Source organism: Lissotriton helveticus, chromosome 11 (genome assembly GCF_964261635.1).
Source record: "Lissotriton helveticus chromosome 11, aLisHel1.1, whole genome shotgun sequence".
In the NCBI taxonomy this organism is placed as follows: Eukaryota; Metazoa; Chordata; class Amphibia; order Caudata; family Salamandridae; genus Lissotriton; species Lissotriton helveticus.
The window spans coordinates 41,596,917-41,618,340 of record NC_136072.1 but is presented as its reverse complement, the minus strand read 5'-3'; the positions used below and the strand labels follow the sequence as shown (position 1 = coordinate 41,618,340).

The window sequence follows — 21,424 nt, the reverse complement described above, 5'->3', positions numbered from 1 at the left end:
TCTTAATTTGTGCATCATTATGTCTGTTGTTCTGTAAACTGCTGCATGTGTTGATCAGTAGCTATATGATTAACTATATGGGTTACTGATTGATTGTCCAAGTATTTGTATGGGAGACTGAGTGTGTGTGTGGCTGGCTGGGAGGTGTGTGACTCTGTGCAGATCAATGTGTACTTGTATCAATGATTGTATAAGAAGGTAAGTATGTGTTAGTATATGTTTGAAAATGTAAGGTGCTCTATGTTTAACTGTATAGACAAGAAAATGGAAGTGTCATTGATTCTTTACAGGACTGACTAGGTGTGTGAGTAACTCCATGGATGAGTGGCAGACTGTGAGTGTCTGTATAGGTGTATGAGTGCATATGATAGTGTTGTAAAGATGAGTGATTGTATGTATGAATGATTGTATGGGTGAATGAGTGAATGTGTGTGTAGACATAGGAATCAGTGAGTGCGTATGTAGTAATTAGTATTGGTGTGTCAATGGTTTCAAAAATTATACTCTGTATTTAACACTGGGTGAAACAGAGGTTATATTAAAATGTGAGGAGATGCATTGTATTGTCACATGAATGATATCATCAGTGATGTGGTCATTGATGTCAAATGAGATGTCATCAGTGATGTCATCAGTGATGTCATTTGAGATGTCATCAGTGATGTCATCAGTGATGTCACTGACCATGTCATGAATGATGTAATATGTGACATCATCAGCAGTGGATTGCGGGTGCGCGATATATAGTTAGTGCAACTAACTATATATGGAATTTCAATGGTTTTGTGTGAGTAAAATAAGGTTTTGTAAATGCTAATTCCTAACTATATATGGTCTATAACCTATGGTTTTTTCAGTGAATTTTCAAGGTTTTGTAAATGCTAATTCCTAACTATATATGGTCTATAACCTATGGTTTTTTCAGTGAATTTCATTGTTTTTTTAACAGCTAATATCTGTAGCTGTAAAATGTATTCTTCTTTAAATCCAAAAATATATTTTATATGTTTATGAATAATTTTTTTTTAAAATATTTTTTTTTCTTCGTTCCCGCTTCGCGAATCGGGAAGCTTCCCGTTAGCTGACCTTGATGCCGCGAAATAGACCGCGAGCCGGTAAACGTTTCTTTACCGCAACTGCCGCGTTAGAAAACAACATCGTGACGCCTCCCGTCCGCATGACGTTTCACGTTGTCGCGTGATACGTCATATGACGTGCTACGTTAGCGAACTGGTACGCGAAGCGAGTCGCAAAGCGCAGGTTTCTGGAAGCAAACCGGGAGGCCCTGCAAAGCGCTTAACGTAAACACAGCAGGTCATGTGACTTGGTAATAACACTTTTCATTGGTTCATTTCACTTTTGGTTTCCTAATGATGTAAGACTAGGTCATATAATCTAAAATGAACACTTTTCATTGGTTGAGAACTCTTGTTTTTCCCAAATGATGAAAATCCCTCCTTCTTTCCTCACTCTGACTTTCATCATTGTGAGAGAAAGACCCTTTGTTACCAGTGAGCAATGGCTTCTTTAGTAGCTTCAGCTGGTGCTTCCCCACCACCTCCACCACATCCAAGGAAGAGTGGACCACCTGCTCAAGTTATAATTCAACAAGAAGAGGAAGAAGAGGAACAGGACGACGAGCACGAAGAGAGGCAGTTTTTGCCTGAGGAGCCCAGGACGTCTCACCGGAAAGAAAACTTCATTTGGCAATTTTTTTAAATTCCCAAAGGTCAGAAAAAAGTAAATGCAAGATACGTAACTTGCCTTATATGTCAAGATAGACTGTCCAGAGGGACCGAGAAAAAATACAGTTTCGGAAACTACACAATGCATCGCCATATGACTAGGTGGCATCCTAACAACTACAGTGCTGCACAGTTTCGGAACGACCTAGATAATCTCCCTATTATGGCCAGAAGATCTGTTGTACCGGAAGTAACGGGACCAGAGGGCAGGGAGATGGTGCCAAATATACAAATGAGATTTGGTGAAGTAAAACACGTCTGCGTACATTGCGATGGATTCATTTGCTACGGAGAAAGAAGCATCACTCTGATCAACAGAGCTATTGACTATCATATGCAAGTTTGTACGAAACGCCCAAAATAATAAATACTTTTTTTTTGTTTTGTTGCTCCTGTTGAGCCCTTTACAATGAATCGTTTTCATTGCCCCCTCCAAGAAAAACCCAAAAAAATATAAAACTGTTCAGAAAAATTCAAAAAAAGTAAACAAATGTTCAGAAAAATAATAAAAAAAATATAAAACAACAAAAACAATAAAAAAAAAGTTCTTTTCAGAACTACCTCCCCGTTATTAAAAAATTGATACAATATTTGGAACTGTGCCAACCTCTATTTCTCGTAGTTCGCTTCCCAGTTCGCTCGCCGGTACGCGAACCGGAAGTGAACCAAAAATTTTTTTTTAAAAAAAGAACAGTAAGTATAAGGGAAGGAAACAGACACTTATGTTAAAAGAAAGACAGCTATAAGGGAGTAAACTAGAGATACTATTACCCGTAATCCACTGCTGATGATGTCACATATTACATCATTCATGACATGCTCAGTGACATCATCAGCAGAGGATTGCGGGTTTTTTGGCAACGTGCCTTATCCACGGTTTAATAACGCTGCCTTTTGCTTTATATAAGTTTTCAAATTGTATGAAATATATACCAATAGGTCGTTATGAACCTTTAGGTAGTGCTTTTCTTCATGAGGTCTGGTCGCTTCCATACACATACAGATGTTTCAAAGATGATCAAGAAGTTTATCTGAATGGAGAGGAATGCACTGAGACGCCACATCATTCACTAATGTGTAGGCACATACAGTTACACGGTTCATGCAACAAACACCGACCAAATATGGCTTGCGTGTTGCAAGGCACGCCAGTTCCTGCTATCATCCCCACGTTCAAGTTGTTGGAAAATGGTAGTTATTTGATGCTCAATAATGAAGATTGTTCTGGGTTAATTAAAAGTATTCCTTTTATCGTAACAGTAAGTGAACGGGTTATTTGCTGCAGAAATGTTCTATTTCCTCCCACACATGAACATAGGGAGTTTTCAATCTCGCCACAAATACCAACCTTGGGAGCAGATTTCAACGGCATGTCAAGAATAAGAGCTCTTTTGTCTCAGAGAGAGGTGGCCTTGAGTTCGGCCCGTGAAACTTTCGTGCTTCACATAGCGAACACCCGTACAGAGGTGCAGACCCTTTTCAATACAGATTTGCCTTTCCATTTCAGCAAGATGGTTCGGACTATCTTTAACGCGTCCTCCACAAAGGCCCTGGCGCACTTTTTTAAAGTTGTTACCAGTGGTCTCGTGACTTCATTTGAGAAAATCTTTAGAGTCATCCCTGCTTTCTTTCATTCTATTTTTTCCACTCTGCTTCGTGGATTCCCATTTTTACTTGCATTACCAGCGGACGCTCTTGTGCTTTTTTACATTTTTAAATATGGATGTCCCTCCTGTGCAAGCTCCCGCCCTGCAGCTGCTGACACTGTTCCGCAATCGCATGCTAGAATATTATGGCACAATGCCGTTGGCGATATTAAGCACGGCATATGGATTATCCTTTCGATTCTCCTACTTCACCTGTGTCCAGCCTGTATTTCACTGCCTGACCTGTGATTTCGATTGGGCCATTGATTTGTGTCTCTGCGGACCGGTTTCTCCTGACGTCGACTTTAATCAGCTGATGACTCCTATCATTACTCACGAGTTGGTTTGTCCTGGCGAAAGGATTATGGCTGTGGCATTGATGCATGGACTAATTGGTCCCTGGAATTTACTGGCGGCAACACAGTCTTTCTTGGAACAGAGCTTTCTTGAAAACCCACCGAGCTGTCCTCTGATGGTGATAGAGGATCCGGTGCTGGGAGAGCACGTATGTTCTTTTCCGCTTTTAAATTGGATGGCTGAACTCTTTTCGGATGAAGACGGTGACTTCCTATTGGAGGCTGTTGCAGCTTATTTTGCATACACAGTTATGTCATAGACCTTTCTCATGTTTGATATGCTGAGTACTAGCATTTCATTGACAATTCATTGACTTATTTGTCAAGTTTTTATTATTTAGCTTGCCTATTGGCTTAAGACTCGATAAAGTACTTGGCTGTTTTATTTTTCTTTAGCATTACATTTTCCTAGTTTTTAATGCTTTACCTTGCGGACCGTCCACATATAACCTTGCAATCTGCTCTCATGAGATGGCACTTCTATTATCTTATTCAGTTCGTTTCCGGATCATGGGGAGGTGTCATCTAGGTCCTGGATATCTTTACACCGTGTTAAGTTAGCATGGGCTCATTACCGGTTTAAACGCCATTTTTCCTTTTTTGCAACTTCTGCACACGACACTTAGTTGTTGCTTTAGCTTTCAACCTAGTAGTTCATCGTGGTTTACATGAGAATAATATGTTATTGCTCTACTATCTGCTTTGCTTGTTAAACTATATCTGTACAGCGAGTGCTGAAGTTTCAAGAACAACACGATACAGAATTGTTATGAGGTCTGATCTCCACGACTTCATACTCATAACATAAGTGCAACTTCTGCCAATTCTGGGCATGAGGCGGGTTTTACATTGCTTTGCCGAACACACATACACAACAGTTGATGCGGTTCACATGAAGAGAGAGCTGGTGTATGCTGATGTGATTCCTTCAAATCTAAGACACTAAAGTATGGGCACGCCCTAAACCAACACAAACAGACCTTCTTAGCAAATAATATAATATGTGTATTAGGGAGGGTGAGATATAAGCAGCCGCGGCCGTGGAGGGAGTTACGGTGGGGCAGGGAGGCGGGGAGGGGGAGGGGCAGGGTGGAGCCCTCTCCACCCTGCCCCTCCCCCTCCCCGCCTCCCTGCCCCACCGTAACTCCCTCCACGGCCCGTGGCTGCTTATAAGTGTTGCTAACTCTTATTCATTTACAGCATGTTAACATACTGTCACCATTCGCTTTTTATGTACTAGTAACTATGCTGGTAATTTTGCTACTGATAATATGTGTACTTGTATTATCTAAGATACTACGCCTGAGAAGACGGCATTAGTAAATAAACATTTCAAATACACATGTGTTCTTCTTAACTCCATGTTCTGGTTTCTAAGAAATATATAACGACCGACTGTTCATGAGTTCCACGTATCCTGAGGTACTATAAGTTCATATTCTGGATTGTCTAAACATTGAGAGTTTGTTATATCCAATGTGACACTGTACCTAGCTTGCTAAGGGGTTTTTGATTACTAAGGTGAGTTTTGGGACACCCTAATTCGCCGAGGTTCCAATCCTCTGTCCACAGTTCTGTGTGAGAACAGAAACCCTGCGACCGGGGCACCCCCGACCCTTGCTGGAGCTTCATCACACTTGCGATACAACTCCAGCAATGCGCCACCTTTACGGCACAGATACATCACGCATCTGTGCTGTTTTTGCCCCATGATGCGCCGCATTGTAAATGCAAACACAACAATGATGGACAGAATGTGGATCAATGTCACACATTCACCCCAGTCCAAAGATCTGGGCCCAAATCCATCGTTTTTCCACTCCACACCACCCTGGGTTAGACAATGGCGATATGCAAATCAGCGCTGACCCTGTGCCCCATGGGAACAGTCCAGTCCGAACTACAAAAGCCATGTCCTTCCCAGAACAGAAACAAGCATCCGAGGACCGGCCCGGTTTCGAGGTAACACCTCTCTTCAGCCCGGCTAGCTTGATTCCAGTGGTGTGGAGTGCCTGGGACTCACGTCTGAGCATCCCCAGTACACTTAGAGCGGTAACTGCAAACACAACAATGATGGACAGAATGTGGATCAATGTCACACATTCACCCCAGTCCAAAGATCTGGGCCCAAATCCATCGTTTTTCCACTCCACACCACCCTGGGTTAGACAATGGCGATATGCAAATCAGCGCTGACCCTGTGCCCCATGGGAACAGTCCAGTCCGAACTACAAAAGCCATGTCCTTCCCAGAACGGAAACAAGCATCCGAGGACCGGCCCGGTTTCGAGGTAACACCTCTCTTCAGCCCGGCTAGCTTGATTCCAGTGGTGTGGAGTGCCTGGGACTCACGTCTGAGCATCCCCAGTACACTTAGAGCGGTAACTGCAAACACAACAATGATGGACAGAATGTGGATCAATGTCACACATTCACCCCAGTCCAAAGATCTGGGCCCAAATCCATCGTTTTTCCACTCCACACCACACCACCCTGGGTTAGACAATGGCGATATGCAAATCAGCGCTGACCCTGTGCCCCATGGGAACAGTCCAGTCCGAACTACAAAAGCCATGTCCTTCCCAGAACGGAAACAAGCATCCGAGGACCGGCCCGGTTTCGAGGTAACACCTCTCTTCAGCCCGGCTAGCTTGATTCCAGTGGTGTGGAGTGCCTGGGACTCACGTCTGAGCATCCCCAGTACACTTAGAGCGGTAACTGCAAACACAACAATGATGGACAGAATGTGGATCAATGTCACACATTCACCCCAGTCCAAAGATCTGGGCCCAAATCCATCGTTTTTCCACTCCACACCACCCTGGGTTAGACAATGGCGATATGCAAATCAGCGCTGACCCTGTGCCCCATGGGAACAGTCCAGTCCGAACTACAAAAGCCATGTCCTTCCCAGAACGGAAACAAGCATCCGAGGACCGGCCCGGTTTCGAGGTAACACCTCTCTTCAGCCCGGCTAGCTTGATTCCAGTGGTGTGGAGTGCCTGGGACTCACGTCTGAGCATCCCCAGTACACTTAGAGCGGTAACTGCAAACACAACAATGATGGACAGAATGTGGATCAATGTCACACATTCACCCCAGTCCAAAGATCTGGGCCCAAATCCATCGTTTTTCCACTCCACACCACCCTGGGTTAGACAATGGCGATATGCAAATCAGCGCTGACACTGTGCCCCATGGGAACAGTCCAGTCCGAACTACAAAAGCCATGTCCTTCCCAGAACGGAAACAAGCATCCGAGGACCGGCCCGGTTTCGAGGTAACACCTCTCTTCAGCCCGGCTAGCTTGATTCCAGTGGTGTGGAGTGCCTGGGACTCACGTCTGAGCATCCCCAGTACACTTAGAGCGGTAACTGCAAACACAACAATGATGGACAGAATGTGGATCAATGTCACACATTCACCCCAGTCCAAAGATCTGGGCCCAAATCCATCGTTTTTCCACTCCACACCACCCTGGGTTAGACAATGGCGATATGCAAATCAGCGCTGACACTGTGCCCCATGGGAACAGTCCAGTCCGAACTACAAAAGCCATGTCCTTCCCAGAACGGAAACAAGCATCCGAGGACCGGCCCGGTTTCGAGGTAACACCTCTCTTCAGCCCGGCTAGCTTGATTCCAGTGGTGTGGAGTGCCTGGGACTCACGTCTGAGCATCCCCAGTACACTTAGAGCGGTAACTGCAAACACAACAATGATGGACAGAATGTGGATCAATGTCACACATTCACCCCAGTCCAAAGATCTGGGCCCAAATCCATCGTTTTTCCACTCCACACCACCCTGGGTTAGACAATGGCGATATGCAAATCAGCGCTGACCCTGTGCCCCATGGGAACAGTCCAGTCCGAACTACAAAAGCCATGTCCTTCCCAGAACGGAAACAAGCATCCGAGGACCGGCCCGGTTTCGAGGTAACACCTCTCTTCATCCCGGCTAGCTTGATTCCAGTGGTGTGGAGTGCCTGGGACTCACGTCTGAGCATCCCCAGTACACTTAGAGCGGTAACTGCAAACACAACAATGATGGACAGAATGTGGATCAATGTCACACATTCACCCCAGTCCAAAGATCTGGGCCCAAATCCATCGTTTTTCCACTCCACACCACCCTGGGTTAGACAATGGCGATATGCAAATCAGCGCTGACCCTGTGCCCCATGGGAACAGTCCAGTCCGAACTACAAAAGCCATGTCCTTCCCAGAACGGAAACAAGCATCCGAGGACCGGCCCGGTTTCGAGGTAACACCTCTCTTCAGCCCGGCTAGCTTGATTCCAGTGGTGTGGAGTGCCTGGGACTCACGTCTGAGCATCCCCAGTACACTTAGAGCGGTAACTGCAAACACAACAATGATGGACAGAATGTGGATCAATGTCACACATTCACCCCAGTCCAAAGATCTGGGCCCAAATCCATCGTTTTTCCACTCCACACCACCCTGGGTTAGACAATGGCGATATGCAAATCAGCACTGACCCTGTGCCCCATGGGAACAGTCCAGTCCGAACTACAAAAGCCATGTCCTTCCCAGAACGGAAACAAGCATCCGAGGACCGGCCCGGTTTCGAGGCAACATCTCTCTTCAGCCCGGCTAGCTTGATTCCAGTGGTGTGGAGTGCCTGGGACTCACGTCTGAGCATCCCCAGTACACTTAGAGCGGTAACTGCAAACACAACAATGATGGACAGAATGTGGATCAATGTCACACATTCACCCCAGTCCAAAGATCTGGGCCCAAATCCATCGTTTTTCCACTCCACACCACCCTGGGTTAGACAATGGCGATATGCAAATCAGCGCTGACCCTGTGCCCCATGGGAACAGTCCAGTCCGAACTACAAAAGCCATGTCCTTCCCAGAACGGAAACAAGCATCCGAGGACCGGCCCGGTTTCGAGGTAACACCTCTCTTCAGCCCGGCTAGCTTGATTCCAGTGGTGTGGAGTGCCTGGGACTCACGTCTGAGCATCCCCAGTACACTTAGAGCGGTAACTGCAAACACAACAATGATGGACAGAATGTGGATCAATGTCACACATTCACCCCAGTCCAAAGATCTGGGCCCAAATCCATCGTTTTTCCACTCCACACCACCCTGGGTTAGACAATGGCGATATGCAAATCAGCGCTGACCCTGTGCCCCATGGGAACAGTCCAGTCCGAACTACAAAAGCCATGTCCTTCCCAGAACGGAAACAAGCATCCGAGGACCGGCCCGGTTTCGAGGTAACACCTCTCTTCAGCCCGGCTAGCTTGATTCCAGTGGTGTGGAGTGCCTGGGACTCACGTCTGAGCATCCCCAGTACACTTAGAGCGGTAACTGCAAACACAACAATGATGGACAGAATGTGGATCAATGTCACACATTCACCCCAGTCCAAAGATCTGGGCCCAAATCCATCGTTTTTCCACTCCACACCACCCTGGGTTAGACAATGGCGATATGCAAATCAGCGCTGACCCTGTGCCCCATGGGAACAGTCCAGTCCGAACTACAAAAGCCATGTCCTTCCCAGAACGGAAACAAGCATCCGAGGACCGGCCCGGTTTTGAGGTAACACCTCTCTTCAGCCCGGCTAGCTTGATTCCAGTGGTGTGGAGTGCCTGGGACTCACGTCTGAGCATCCCCAGTACACTTAGAGCGGTAACTGCAAACACAACAATGATGGACAGAATGTGGATCAATGTCACACATTCACCCCAGTCCAAAGATCTGGGCCCAAATCCATCGTTTTTCCACTCCACACCACCCTGGGTTAGACAATGGCAATATGCAAATCAGCGCTGACCCTGTGCCCCATGGGAACAGTCCAGTCCGAACTACAAAAGCCATGTCCTTCCCAGAACGGAAACAAGCATCCGAGGACCGGCCCGGTTTCGAGGTAACACCTCTCTTCAGCCCGGCTAGCTTGATTCCAGTGGTGTGGAGTGCCTGGGACTCACATCTGAGCATCCCCAGTACACTTAGAGCGGTAACTGCAAACACAACAATGATGGACAGAATGTGGATCAATGTCACACATTCACCCCAGTCCAAAGATCTGGGCCCAAATCCATCGTTTTTCCACTCCACACCACCCTGGGTTAGACAATGGCGATATGCAAATCAGCGCTGACCCTGTGCCCCATGGGAACAGTCCAGTCCGAACTACAAAAGCCATGTCCTTCCCAGAACGGAAACAAGCATCCGAGGACCGGCCCGGTTTCGAGGTAACACCTCTCTTCAGCCCGGCTAGCTTGATTCCAGTGGTGTGGAGTGCCTGGGACTCACGTCTGAGCATCCCCAGTACACTTAGAGCGGTAACTGCAAACACAACAATGATGGACAGAATGTGGATCAATGTCACACATTCACCCCAGTCCAAAGATCTGGGCCCAAATCCATCGTTTTTCCACTCCACACCACCCTGGGTTAGACAATGGCGATATGCAAATCAGCGCTGACCCTCTGCCCCATGGGAACAGTCCAGTCCGAACTACAAAAGCCATGTCCTTCCCAGAACGGAAACAAGCATCCGAGGACCGGCCCGTTTTCGAGGTAACACCTCTCTTCCGCCCGGCTAGCTTGATTCCAGTGGTGTGGAGTGCCTGGGACTCACGTCTGAGCATCCCCAGTACACTTAGAGCGGTAACTGCAAACACAAAAATGATAGACAGAATGTGGATCAATGTCACACATTCACCCCAGTCCAAAGATCTGGGCCCAAATCCATCGTTTTTCCACTCCACACCACCCTGGGTTAGACAATGGCGATATGCAAATCAGCGCTGACCCTGTGCCCCATGGAGTCAAGCTAGCCGGGCTGAAGAGAGGTGTTACCTCGAAACCGGTCCGGTCCTCGGATGCTTGATTCCGTTCTGGGAAGGACATGGCTTTTGTAGTTCGGACTGGACTGTTCCCATGGGGCAACAGGGTCAGAGCTGATTTGCATATCGCCATTGTCTAACCCAGGGTGGTGTGGAGTGCAAAAAAACGATGGATTTGGGCCCAGATCTTTTGACTGGGGGAGTGTGTGACATTGATCCACATTCAGTCCATCACTTGTTGTTTTTGCAATTGCCGCCCTAAGTGCGCTGGGGATGCCCAGACGTGGGTCCCAGGCACTCCACACCACTTGGAGTCAAGCTAGCCGGGCTGAAGAGAGGTGTTACCTCGAAACCGGTCCGGTCCTCGGATGCTTGATTCCGTTCTGGGAAGGACATGGCTTTTGTAGTTCGGACTGGACTGTTCCCATGGGGCAACAGGGTCAGAGCTGATTTGCATATCGCCATTGTCTAACCCAGGGTGGTGTGGAGTGCAAAAAAATGATGGATTTGGGCCCAGATCTTTTGACTGGGGGAGTGTGTGACATTGATCCACATTCAGTCCATCACTTGTTGTTTTTGCAATTGCCGCCCTAAGTGCGCTGGGGATGCCCAGACGTGGGTCCCAGGCACTCCACACCACTTGGAGTCAAGCTAGCCGGGCTGAAGAGAGGTGTTACCTCGAAACCGGTCCGGTCCTCGGATGCTTGATTCCGTTCTGGGAAGGACATGGCTTTTGTAGTTCGGACTGGACTGTTCCCATGGGGCAACAGGGTCAGAGCTGATTTGCATATCGCCATTGTCTAACCCAGGGTGGTGTGGAGTGCAAAAAAATGATGGATTTGGGCCCAGATCTTTTGACTGGGGGAGTGTGTGACATTGATCCACATTCAGTCCATCACTTGTTGTTTTTGCAATTGCCGCCCTAAGTGCGCTGGGGATGCCCAGACGTGGGTCCCCGGCACTCCACACCACTTGGAGTCAAGCTAGCCGGGCTGAAGAGAGGTGTTACCTCGAAACCGGTCCGGTCCTCGGATGCTTGATTCCGTTCTGGGAAGGACATGGCTTTTGTAGTTCGGACTGGACTGTTCCCATGGGGCAACAGGGTCAGAGCTGATTTGCATATCGCCACTGTCTAACCCAGGGTGGTGTGGAGTGCAAAAAAACGATGGATTTGGGCCCAGATCTTTTGACTGGGGGAGTGTGTGACATTGATCCACATTCAGTCCATCACTTGTTGTTTTTGCAATTGCCGCCCTAAGTGCGCTGGGGATGCCCAGACGTGGGTCCCAGGCACTCCACACCACTTGGAGTCAAGCTAGCCGGGCTGAAGAGAGGTGTTACCTCGAAACCGGTCCGGTCCTCGGATGCTTGATTCCGTTCTGGGAAGGACATGGCTTTTGTAGTTCGGACTGGACTGTTCCCATGGGGCAACAGGGTCAGAGCTGATTTGCATATCGCCATTGTCTAACCCAGGGTGGTGTGGAGTGCAAAAAAACGATGGATTTGGGCCCAGATCTTTTGACTGGGGGAGTGTGTGACATTGATCCACATTCAGTCCATCACTTGTTGTTTTTGCAATTGCCGCCCTAAGTGCGCTGGGGATGCCCAGACGTGGGTCCCAGGCACTCCACACCACTTGGAGTCAAGCTAGCCGGGCTGAAGAGAGGTGTTACCTCGAAACCGGTCCGGTCCTCGGATGCTTGATTCCGTTCTGGGAAGGACATGGCTTTTGTAGTTCGGACTGGACTGTTCCCATGGGGCAACAGGGTCAAAGCTGATTTGCATATCGCCATTGTCTAACCCAGGGTGGTGTGGAGTGCAAAAAAACGATGGATTTGGGCCCAGATCTTTTGACTGGGGGAGTGTGTGACATTGATCCACATTCAGTCCATCACTTGTTGTTTTTGCAATTGCCGCCCTAAGTGCGCTGGGGATGCCCAGACGTGGGTCCCAGGCACTCCACACCACTTGGAGTCAAGCTAGCCGGGCTGAAGAGAGGTGTTACCTCGAAACCGGTCCGGTCCTCGGATGCTTGATTCCGTTCTGGGAAGGACATGGCTTTTGTAGTTCGGACTGGACTGTTCCCATGGGGCAACAGGGTCAGAGCTGATTTGCATATCGCCATTGTCTAACCCAGGGTGGTGTGGAGTGCAAAAAAACGATGGATTTGGGCCCAGATCTTTTGACTGGGGGAGTGTGTGACATTGATCCACATTCAGTCCATCACTTGTTGTTTTTGCATTGTAAATGCAGCACACCATAGGTGACGGAACAGCGGCACAGAATGACTAACACATCCCTGGTGATGCGCCAGTCATCATAAATCTATCCCTATGCTTCTTATCTTGTTAGAGATGAACCTCCATATGTATCATCAAAGTTTTTTGCATTTCCTAAATAGCGAACTTTAAGGAATAAATAGCGATTCTTTACCATTCCTAGTTTGCGATGAGCTATTTGCTAATTACAAATTACCCATTCATTTCCTTAATTTCCATAGGGCGGTTGGACTCACTTTTAGCTCGAACGGCTGAATGGATTTCCACGAAACTTGGCAAAATTGTAGGGACTGGTAGCCCGATGTGCCTTTGCTATGTCTCAAGATATATGCTCCAGTGGTTTTTACGAAAATTAACTTTGAAAAATATATATTGGGCTACATTGGCCTATATATATGTTGGAGCCCAAATGTAGCCCAATGTAGCCCAATGAAGCCCAATGAAGCCCAATGTAGCCCAATGTAGCCCAAAGATGGCCGCCAGAGACAAAAAAAACAAATGTAGCCCAAATATCAGCCAGATGTAGCCCAACTATAGCCCAGTGACAGAATGACCAATCAGCTTCCCAAACCTCCGTTACGCGAAGCGGAGCGCTGTTACAGATATATATCTTTTTTTGAACGTTAATTTCTCAAAATCCACTGGAGCATATATATTGAGACCAAGCAAAGGCACATCGGGCTACCTGTCCCTAATATTTTGCCAAGTTTCGTGCAAATCCATTCAGCCGTTCGATTATTATTATTATTTTTTTTTTTTGCCCCGCGGGGCCCTTTTAAAACCTCCACATCAAACGTAGGGGGTCAGCGAGGATCTACTATGCCCCCTTATGGTCATTTGCCCCTTCGCTTTGGCCTCCTCTTGTCTCTCGATCCTACCGAGAGACAAGATGGCGGCCGCTATGGACTGTTTGGAATGTTTACAGACGCCGGAGAACCAATCAGCTTCGCTTCACAAAGCTCCGTTGCACGAAAAGTACGCGTACTGGAGCGCTGCCCGGTCCGCTGTTACAGATATATATCTTTTTTTAAACGTTAATTTCTCAAAATCCACTGGAGCACATATATTGAGACCTACAAAAGGCACATCGGGCTACCAGTCCCTACAATTTTGCCAAGTTTCGTGCAAATCCATTCAGCCGTTCGGGCTAAAAGTGAGGCCAACCGCCCTATGGAAAACTCAATGTTAAAAACACGTTTTGGGACCCCCCTTTTTTCTCGGCCCCCCCTTGACGAACCCCCCCCAAATTTTCAAGGGCTGCTCAGAAACAAAATGTGCCATTTTCCTGAAAATTTCAGCCAATTCCGTCCCCAAACGCCAAAGTTATTAGACATAGAATTTTCAAAAATCCCATAGAGAAAAAAATCCTAACTATATATACCTACTGGCGACCGCCAGTAGGTAATATATATATATATATATTACCTACTGGCGATAGCCAGTAGGTATATATAGTTAGGATTGTTTTCCATAGGGAAATCGCAACATTCTATTGGAAATAACTTTGGCACCGGTTGAGGAATCTTCCTGAAATTTTCCTTAACTTTGCCTCGCGGCGCTCTGCTCCTTCCCTGAAAGTTTGGGGGGAATTCGTCAAGCGGGGGCCGAGATAAAAGGGGGGTCCCAAAACGTGTTTTCCCCATGTTAATTTCCATAGGGCGGTTGGACTCACTTTTAACGGCTGAATGGTTTTCCACCAAACTTGGCAAAATTGTAGGGACTGGTAGCCCGATGTGCCTTTGCTATGTCTCAAGATATGTGCTCCAGTGGTTTTTACGAAAATTAACTTTGAAAAAATATATATTGGGCTACATTGGGCTATATATATGTTAGAGCCCAAATGTAGCCCAATGTAGCCCAATGTAGCCCAAAGATTGCCACCAGAGACAAAAAAACAAATGTAGCCCAAATATCAGCCAGATGTAGCCCAACTATAGCCCAATGACAGAATGTCCCAGAGGGTTCTAAAGAACAACTAGAGCGCTAACAGTCTTACTTATGACAACAGTATGGCGCACCTGAAGTCATCTTGATTGGAATAAAGTGTTAACACTTAAAACATTTAATTTGCAAAGGAACAAAATGAGGGGGTTCATTTTGCCATAGAAATTATGATTAGTGCTGAAGAAAGAAAAATTAGGGCACATTTTGAGTGACTTCTCAAATCCTCTTATATTTCATTAAAAAAATTCTGATATGCAGTCTCCCAAGATGGCCACCAGAGACAAAATGAGGGGTTTCATTTTGCCATAGAAATTTTATATATATATATATATATATATATATATTCACTGAAAAAACCATAGGCTACACACCAGTTATAGTTAGGAATTAGCATTTAAAAAAACCTTTGAAATTCACTGAAAAAACCATAGGTTTCACACCAGTTATAGTTAGCTGGAAATTTTACTCGCATAAAACCATTGAAATTCCCACGTTATAGTTAGTTGGACTCACTATAACTTGCACGTCTGCAATGCACTGCTGATGTCGTCACATATTACATCACTCATGCATATATTTAAATATTTAAACATTACTCGCTAATATATGTATTCACTAAGATACACTTAATAAGCCAGTTAACCAATCAATTTTTTTTTAAAAAAACACTGAAAAAACCATAGGTTTCAGGCCTTATATAGTTAGGAATTAGCATTTAAAAAACCTTTGAAATTCACTGAAAAAACCATAGGTTTCAGACCTTATATAGTTAGGAATCAGCATTTAAAAAACCTTTGAAATTCACTGAAAAAACCATAGGTTTCAGGCCTTATATAGTTAGGAATTAGCATTTAAAAAAACCTTTGAAATTCACTGAAAAAACCATAGGTTTCAGGAGTTATATAGTTAGGAATTAGTTTTTAAAAAACCTTTGAAATTCACTCAAAAAACTATAAGTTTTAGTGGTGTTATAGTTAGCTGGAAATTTTACTCTTACAAAACCAATTAAATTGCTCCTATATAGTTAGTTGTACTAACTATATTTCGCGCACCCGCAATCCACTGCTGATGATGTCACATATTAGATCATTCATGACATGGTCAGTGACATCACTGATGACATCTCAAATGACATCACTGATGACATCACTGATGACATCATCCACGTGACAATCACATACACCTTTTCATACACTATTACAATTTTTCATCACTCTTTGTAAAATACAGAGTATCATATTTAAATCCATTGTCACAGCAATACAAGTATCTAAAAATCCACTCAGTGATTCATAGATGTATACACACATCTAATCACTTACCTATGGATTCACTCATACATGCTGTCAATGAACAATAGAACACTATCAAAAATACTTATACATCTATATCGACATTAAACAACAGCACGCATCCTATTCACATATGAAGTCATCCTACTCACTTATGCAAACAATGGATCATACTTACATATTTACTTAGCAAAACACTTATACAAACACCACTTCTTCTATTCATTTATATAGTAAGTCATACTTAGTGAATTATAAAATCATTATTACAAGTATACAGTTATCCATACAGTCACTCACACAATCATTGTGTCTTATGTATACTTATTTATATACAACAACTGACACATACACTGCCTTTTATTTTTCTAGTTTGTTGGACCAGTACCTTTGAGAAATATATTTGCTCATCACCAGACCCATAAAGAGATTCCCTCACCCAAACTGTTAGAACATGTAGTTTTAACTTCATATATCTACTGAATCAACTATTCACACATCTTTGGACAGTCACACACCCCCCACCGAACCACACACACTTTCACACTCCCATACAAACACTCAGTTAACTAATCAATAACTAATATAGACTTTCACATAGCTAGTAACCAACTGTAGAATCAGTTTACACAACAACTGACAAAGTGATACAGATATTCACACAGTTTTGTCACTATCCACTATATTTAGTGAGACATTATAAATTGGTCAAGTAAACAGTCAATTACACTGCTACTAAATCCTCCCTCCAAATATTTATTTATATATATCCACTCATTCTTCAATGTAAATTGCTATATATATATAATGCATATTTAAATAACGAAGCAAACCACATTCACTGAATGATGTCATCAGTGATGTCATCAGTGATGTCATTTGAGATGTCATCAGTGATGTCACTGACCATGTCATGAATGATCTAATATGTGACATCATCAGCAGTGGATTGCGGGTGCGCGAAAAAAGTTTTTTTTAAATGCTAATTCCTAACTATATAAGGCCTGAAACCTATGGTTTTTTCAGTGAATATATATATATATATATATATATATATATATATATATATATATACTACTATTATAAAGAGAGAACTGTGTCCTTTGAGCCAGGTAAACTCGAAAAGTACACCACCAACCACAACACCCAATACAGCGTTGGAAAGGGGAGGTCCAGGAGATGGACATAGGCTATAGAAAACCACACCATATACATTAGGGGGCGGGGCGGACGTTAGAGGAAAAGTAGTCCGTATGGGTGTATGGATACAGTGATTGCACGCGGCGTTCGGCGTCGTCACAACGCTTGCGAGAGGCGCAATGGCGTGTGGGCGTGACGTCACGTCAACGCGACCTTCGCTGTCTGGACTGGAGCGCAGGAAGGAGCAAGGGAACAAAACACGACATGCGGGGAGGAGCGGTGGCGCGGGACCGACACACAACATTGGAGTGCCCAGCGCGGGGAGGAGCAGCGATGCTGGTGGGAGCGCAGGAAGGAGCAAGGGACACACACCCGACATGCGGGGAGGAGCAGCGGCGCGGGAGCTGGTAAGTACGCTCTGGAGGAGCGGCGATGCTGGTGGGAGCGCAGGAAGGAGCAAGGGACACTCACCCGACATGCGGGAGGAGCGGCGGCGCGGGAGCTGGTAAGTATGCTCTGCTGCTCCCGCTGATGACCGCTCTGCTGCACGTCTCCTGCAGCGGTGCTGACCCCAGCCCCCTTCTGCCCCGGACAACGTCGGGGCGGGCTGCTAGTATATATATATATACATATATGTATATATAAGAAAAGTTCCTGCAAGCAAATGAAGAAAGAGAGGCCACAGCAGTGACACATCCGGTATGGCGAATGCATTTCGGCATCTGTATCGCCTTCATCAGCGACGGGGGTAAGAAACAGGATGTCCATATGGGGTTAAATGCCCAGACGAAAAGCACAGGGTCATGGTTGCACAGTGGTGTAAGGCAGGAATCAGTTATAAGGAACACAGACCCACCTGAGACATTAATTATAAGTAGCAGATACAGAACCATGCTAAACAGCATTTAGCAATAATTAGCATGGACCTACATGAGGCACAATCAACAATAATAGCCACAAGGGAATGCAACTCCCCAATCAGGAGAGAGCCATCTGAGATGGCATTGAGCTGTAAAATAACAGGAATCACTTAATTACCCAAACCTAATTCCCTTCCGGCTGAGGGTGGGGTATTTTATTGAATTGCTTGGGGAGGTTCTGCCAACAGGGAACGGGTTAGTGAAATCACGTATAATTGAGGAAGTAGTAGGTTTGGGTTAATTAAGTGATAGAAGCAGTTAATCATGGGGTTGGTAGTCATCAGGGGTAGGTAGTTTGGTTGTTGCAATTGGTTGATCTTGAGGGTGGAGCAACACCATACGAGTCAAAAGAAGGGAAGGTTAGGAGCGAATAGAACACTGTTTTACAGTAGGAGAAGACTGTGTTGGGAAGAAGTTCACACTGAAAGAGGCCATGAAGCTACAAGAGTACGTTTATGTTGTTTTTTAAACACAGGCATTGTGTAATTTGGAGGAGGTGTGAGCACTAGTTGAGTGGGAATGTCTTGGGGATTTAAAACGTAAACAGGAAGGTAAAACATTACAGGGTGATGGAGTTTGGGAGGCTTGTTCAGGTACATTTTCGTAGCGTGCTGTTACGCTTTTAGTTGCAAAACATGGTATTAGTGGTGTGCACAATGTTACAAGTATTATATTTGCAAGCATAGGGGTCTGAATATTTAATCTAATGACAATGTTTTTTTACTTGTAGTGAACCCCTGAAGAAGGGCTATTAACAGACCGAAATGCATTGGGTATTATAAGGATGATGACTGAGGATGATTTATATTTTCTTGCGTGCTCCAGAAAAAAGGCCTGAATTGGCATATCTGCTGCATGAGAAACGATGGAACACATAAGTGTCACACATGTGATATGAGAAAGGAAACAAGCAAAGGAATTTTTGGATTACATGGAATAAATGTATATTTGTGATAATTATGGAGAATGCTGTGCATCTGGAAAAGAAGTAAAGCCTCGCTTCAGTCCTGATAATTTCATTAGTGTGTGGTGCTGGGGTAGATCACGCTTTCCAGGCTGCAAACAAACAGTTCAAACCATTGAAACGAGTACCTTGAAGTTAAACACATGGAAAAACTGGTGTACCCTACATTGTTTTTCTTTGTAATCATTGAGCTGTAAAAGCCATAGATTTACTTTACACAGCAGTCAGTAATAATGCACAGAGAGCCAATTAGGACACCAAACAGTAGTGGTATTATGTGGCCTGGACATAGGGACAGTAGCCACCCACACTAATAAAAGTGATAAAATGGACATTTGATTTGCAGTCCACTGACACAACGAACAGCTAATGCACTGGGCAGAAATCACATTTTAAACAGCTGAAGATTAAAAAAATTAAGATTCATCATGACATAACACAATATTCCAACATCAACAAAACATGGCACACTGATAAAGAACAGGATCATACATACTGAACATGGCAGTCCCAGGCAGGACAAATATCACTGAAGACTAGCTGGTCAAAAACTAGACTACTGCATACTCTGTAAATCTCAGTGTTCCATTTTGGGACCAGGTCAGGATTTATGTGTGGTCTGTGTTAGTGTATTTAGGGAAATACATCCTCAATGTCAGGATCCTCGCCACATTTGCAGAATAGTCACAAGGGATACAAATCTATGTATTAATTCAGCAAAATGCCACACATAAAAACACAAATTATTCTAACTATGGGGTCGATTAGGATCGCGGACGGACTTGAGTCCGTCCGCGACCCCTGTGTAGGAGGGAACGTCCGCATGGGCTGCGGCGTTCCCTCCTGTGCAATTAGGATGTGACCGCCACCCTGGCAGTCACATCCTCTAGCCCTCCCAAAGAGCAGGTGTATTGGCCAATGTGTGCTTTTGTTGACTACTTAGCAGTGAAAGCCCCAATCGGCTTGTTTCGAAGCCTGAATTTAGTATAAAGAACATCATCTTTCAGGTTTAATCAAATCAAGGTAAGGTTTTTCAACTCAAGGTAAGGACCCACATGGGTTACATTACATTGAATGTAGGTAAACGTAAAGGAACTCAATACTCCTTCCCCGGTAAATTGAGCGTACGTCTGCCCCTTTTAGTGAATTCCTCTCTGCACCATTTGCTCCAAAATTTTCTCCTACTTTATATTCACTAAGGAAATATTCTATTTCTTTGTTTGTTTTGGGGGGGAGTTGGCAACTGTAACTTCTTGTTGGTATTCTTTTAAAAAAACTTTGAAAACTCCTGGGAAATATGAAGCAATTGCATACTTCATCCAAAATATAATTAGTAAGAATGTCCCTAGAAGGTCACAATCTAAATATCCTACATGTAGGACCACTTAGACAACACCCATCTACTCACCTTTTCAATCTGGTCGATGTAGAGGTCAATAAAATCTTGTTGTTCAGCCTTTGGGCTCTCCTGGTGATCCCTTATCTCCTTCTTCACGTAATTACGGCCATACTCCAAGAGTTCAAAGAACTTCTGGTGAGGGCCTGGGAGGAGGCGTATCAGCTGTGGGAACATCTCGTGTAGCTGAAGAAAAATACAATAACTACTATACTAGAAATAACAAACGCATTTAATGCAGTACTGAACAAGTATGCAAATACCCAACAGTCTCTATTGGAAATCACATTGTTTGCTTTCCAAAATGAATCAAACACATTCAAAAGACACAAATTGTGATTTTATGTTCTCTCTGTTTATGCACGTGTATCCCTTCTTTACAGTCTCCATCAATGCTTCACTGTTCAAAGGGTTCACTGAGAAATGCTCTGTGGTCATGATTATGAATCTATATTTTCGATGTTCTAAAACCATGGCAGATTTTGAGCATATGCACAAACCCTTAATCCATGTAAGAAAAGAAGTGGTAAATTTAGGACATACATATGTGGATGAACTACATTTAACATAGGTGTGGTTCAGAAATTTTTATAGTAGTGCATTCACTTTGCAAAATGTGGCATTGGAAAATATGTTTCTACATGATCTGATATATTTCTGATATATTTTAACACTAACCTTGTTTTAAGCAAAAGGTTATGTGTGCAAAATTACACAATGCAGTGGAGAAATATAAGTTTAAAGTATTGTTTTCCAAAGTTCATTAGAGTTGCAGACAACAAATTCATTACTCTATGTGATTAGGTTGCATTGTCTAAGCCCTAAATACAGTCTGCCAGACACCATGCAAGCTCTGTTTTTAGCACTCAAGTCAGAGTTTGAGAAGCAAAGCTGAGAAGGAAGGGTATGATGGG

At 44.7% G+C, this 21,424-nt stretch overlaps 1 protein-coding gene across 1 annotated transcript in view; it reads right to left on the bottom strand.

The window, feature by feature from the left end:
* LOC144791172 (cytochrome P450 2J2-like) overlaps nt 1-21,424 on the bottom strand; it is a 309,092-nt gene that overhangs the window by 117,602 nt on the left and 170,066 nt on the right. Inside the window, exon 4 of the mRNA XM_078665822.1 lies at nt 20,523-20,696. Within this exon, the coding sequence (XP_078521948.1) occupies nt 20,523-20,696 (174 nt within the window). The remainder of the gene's footprint in view (nt 1-20,522; nt 20,697-21,424) is intronic.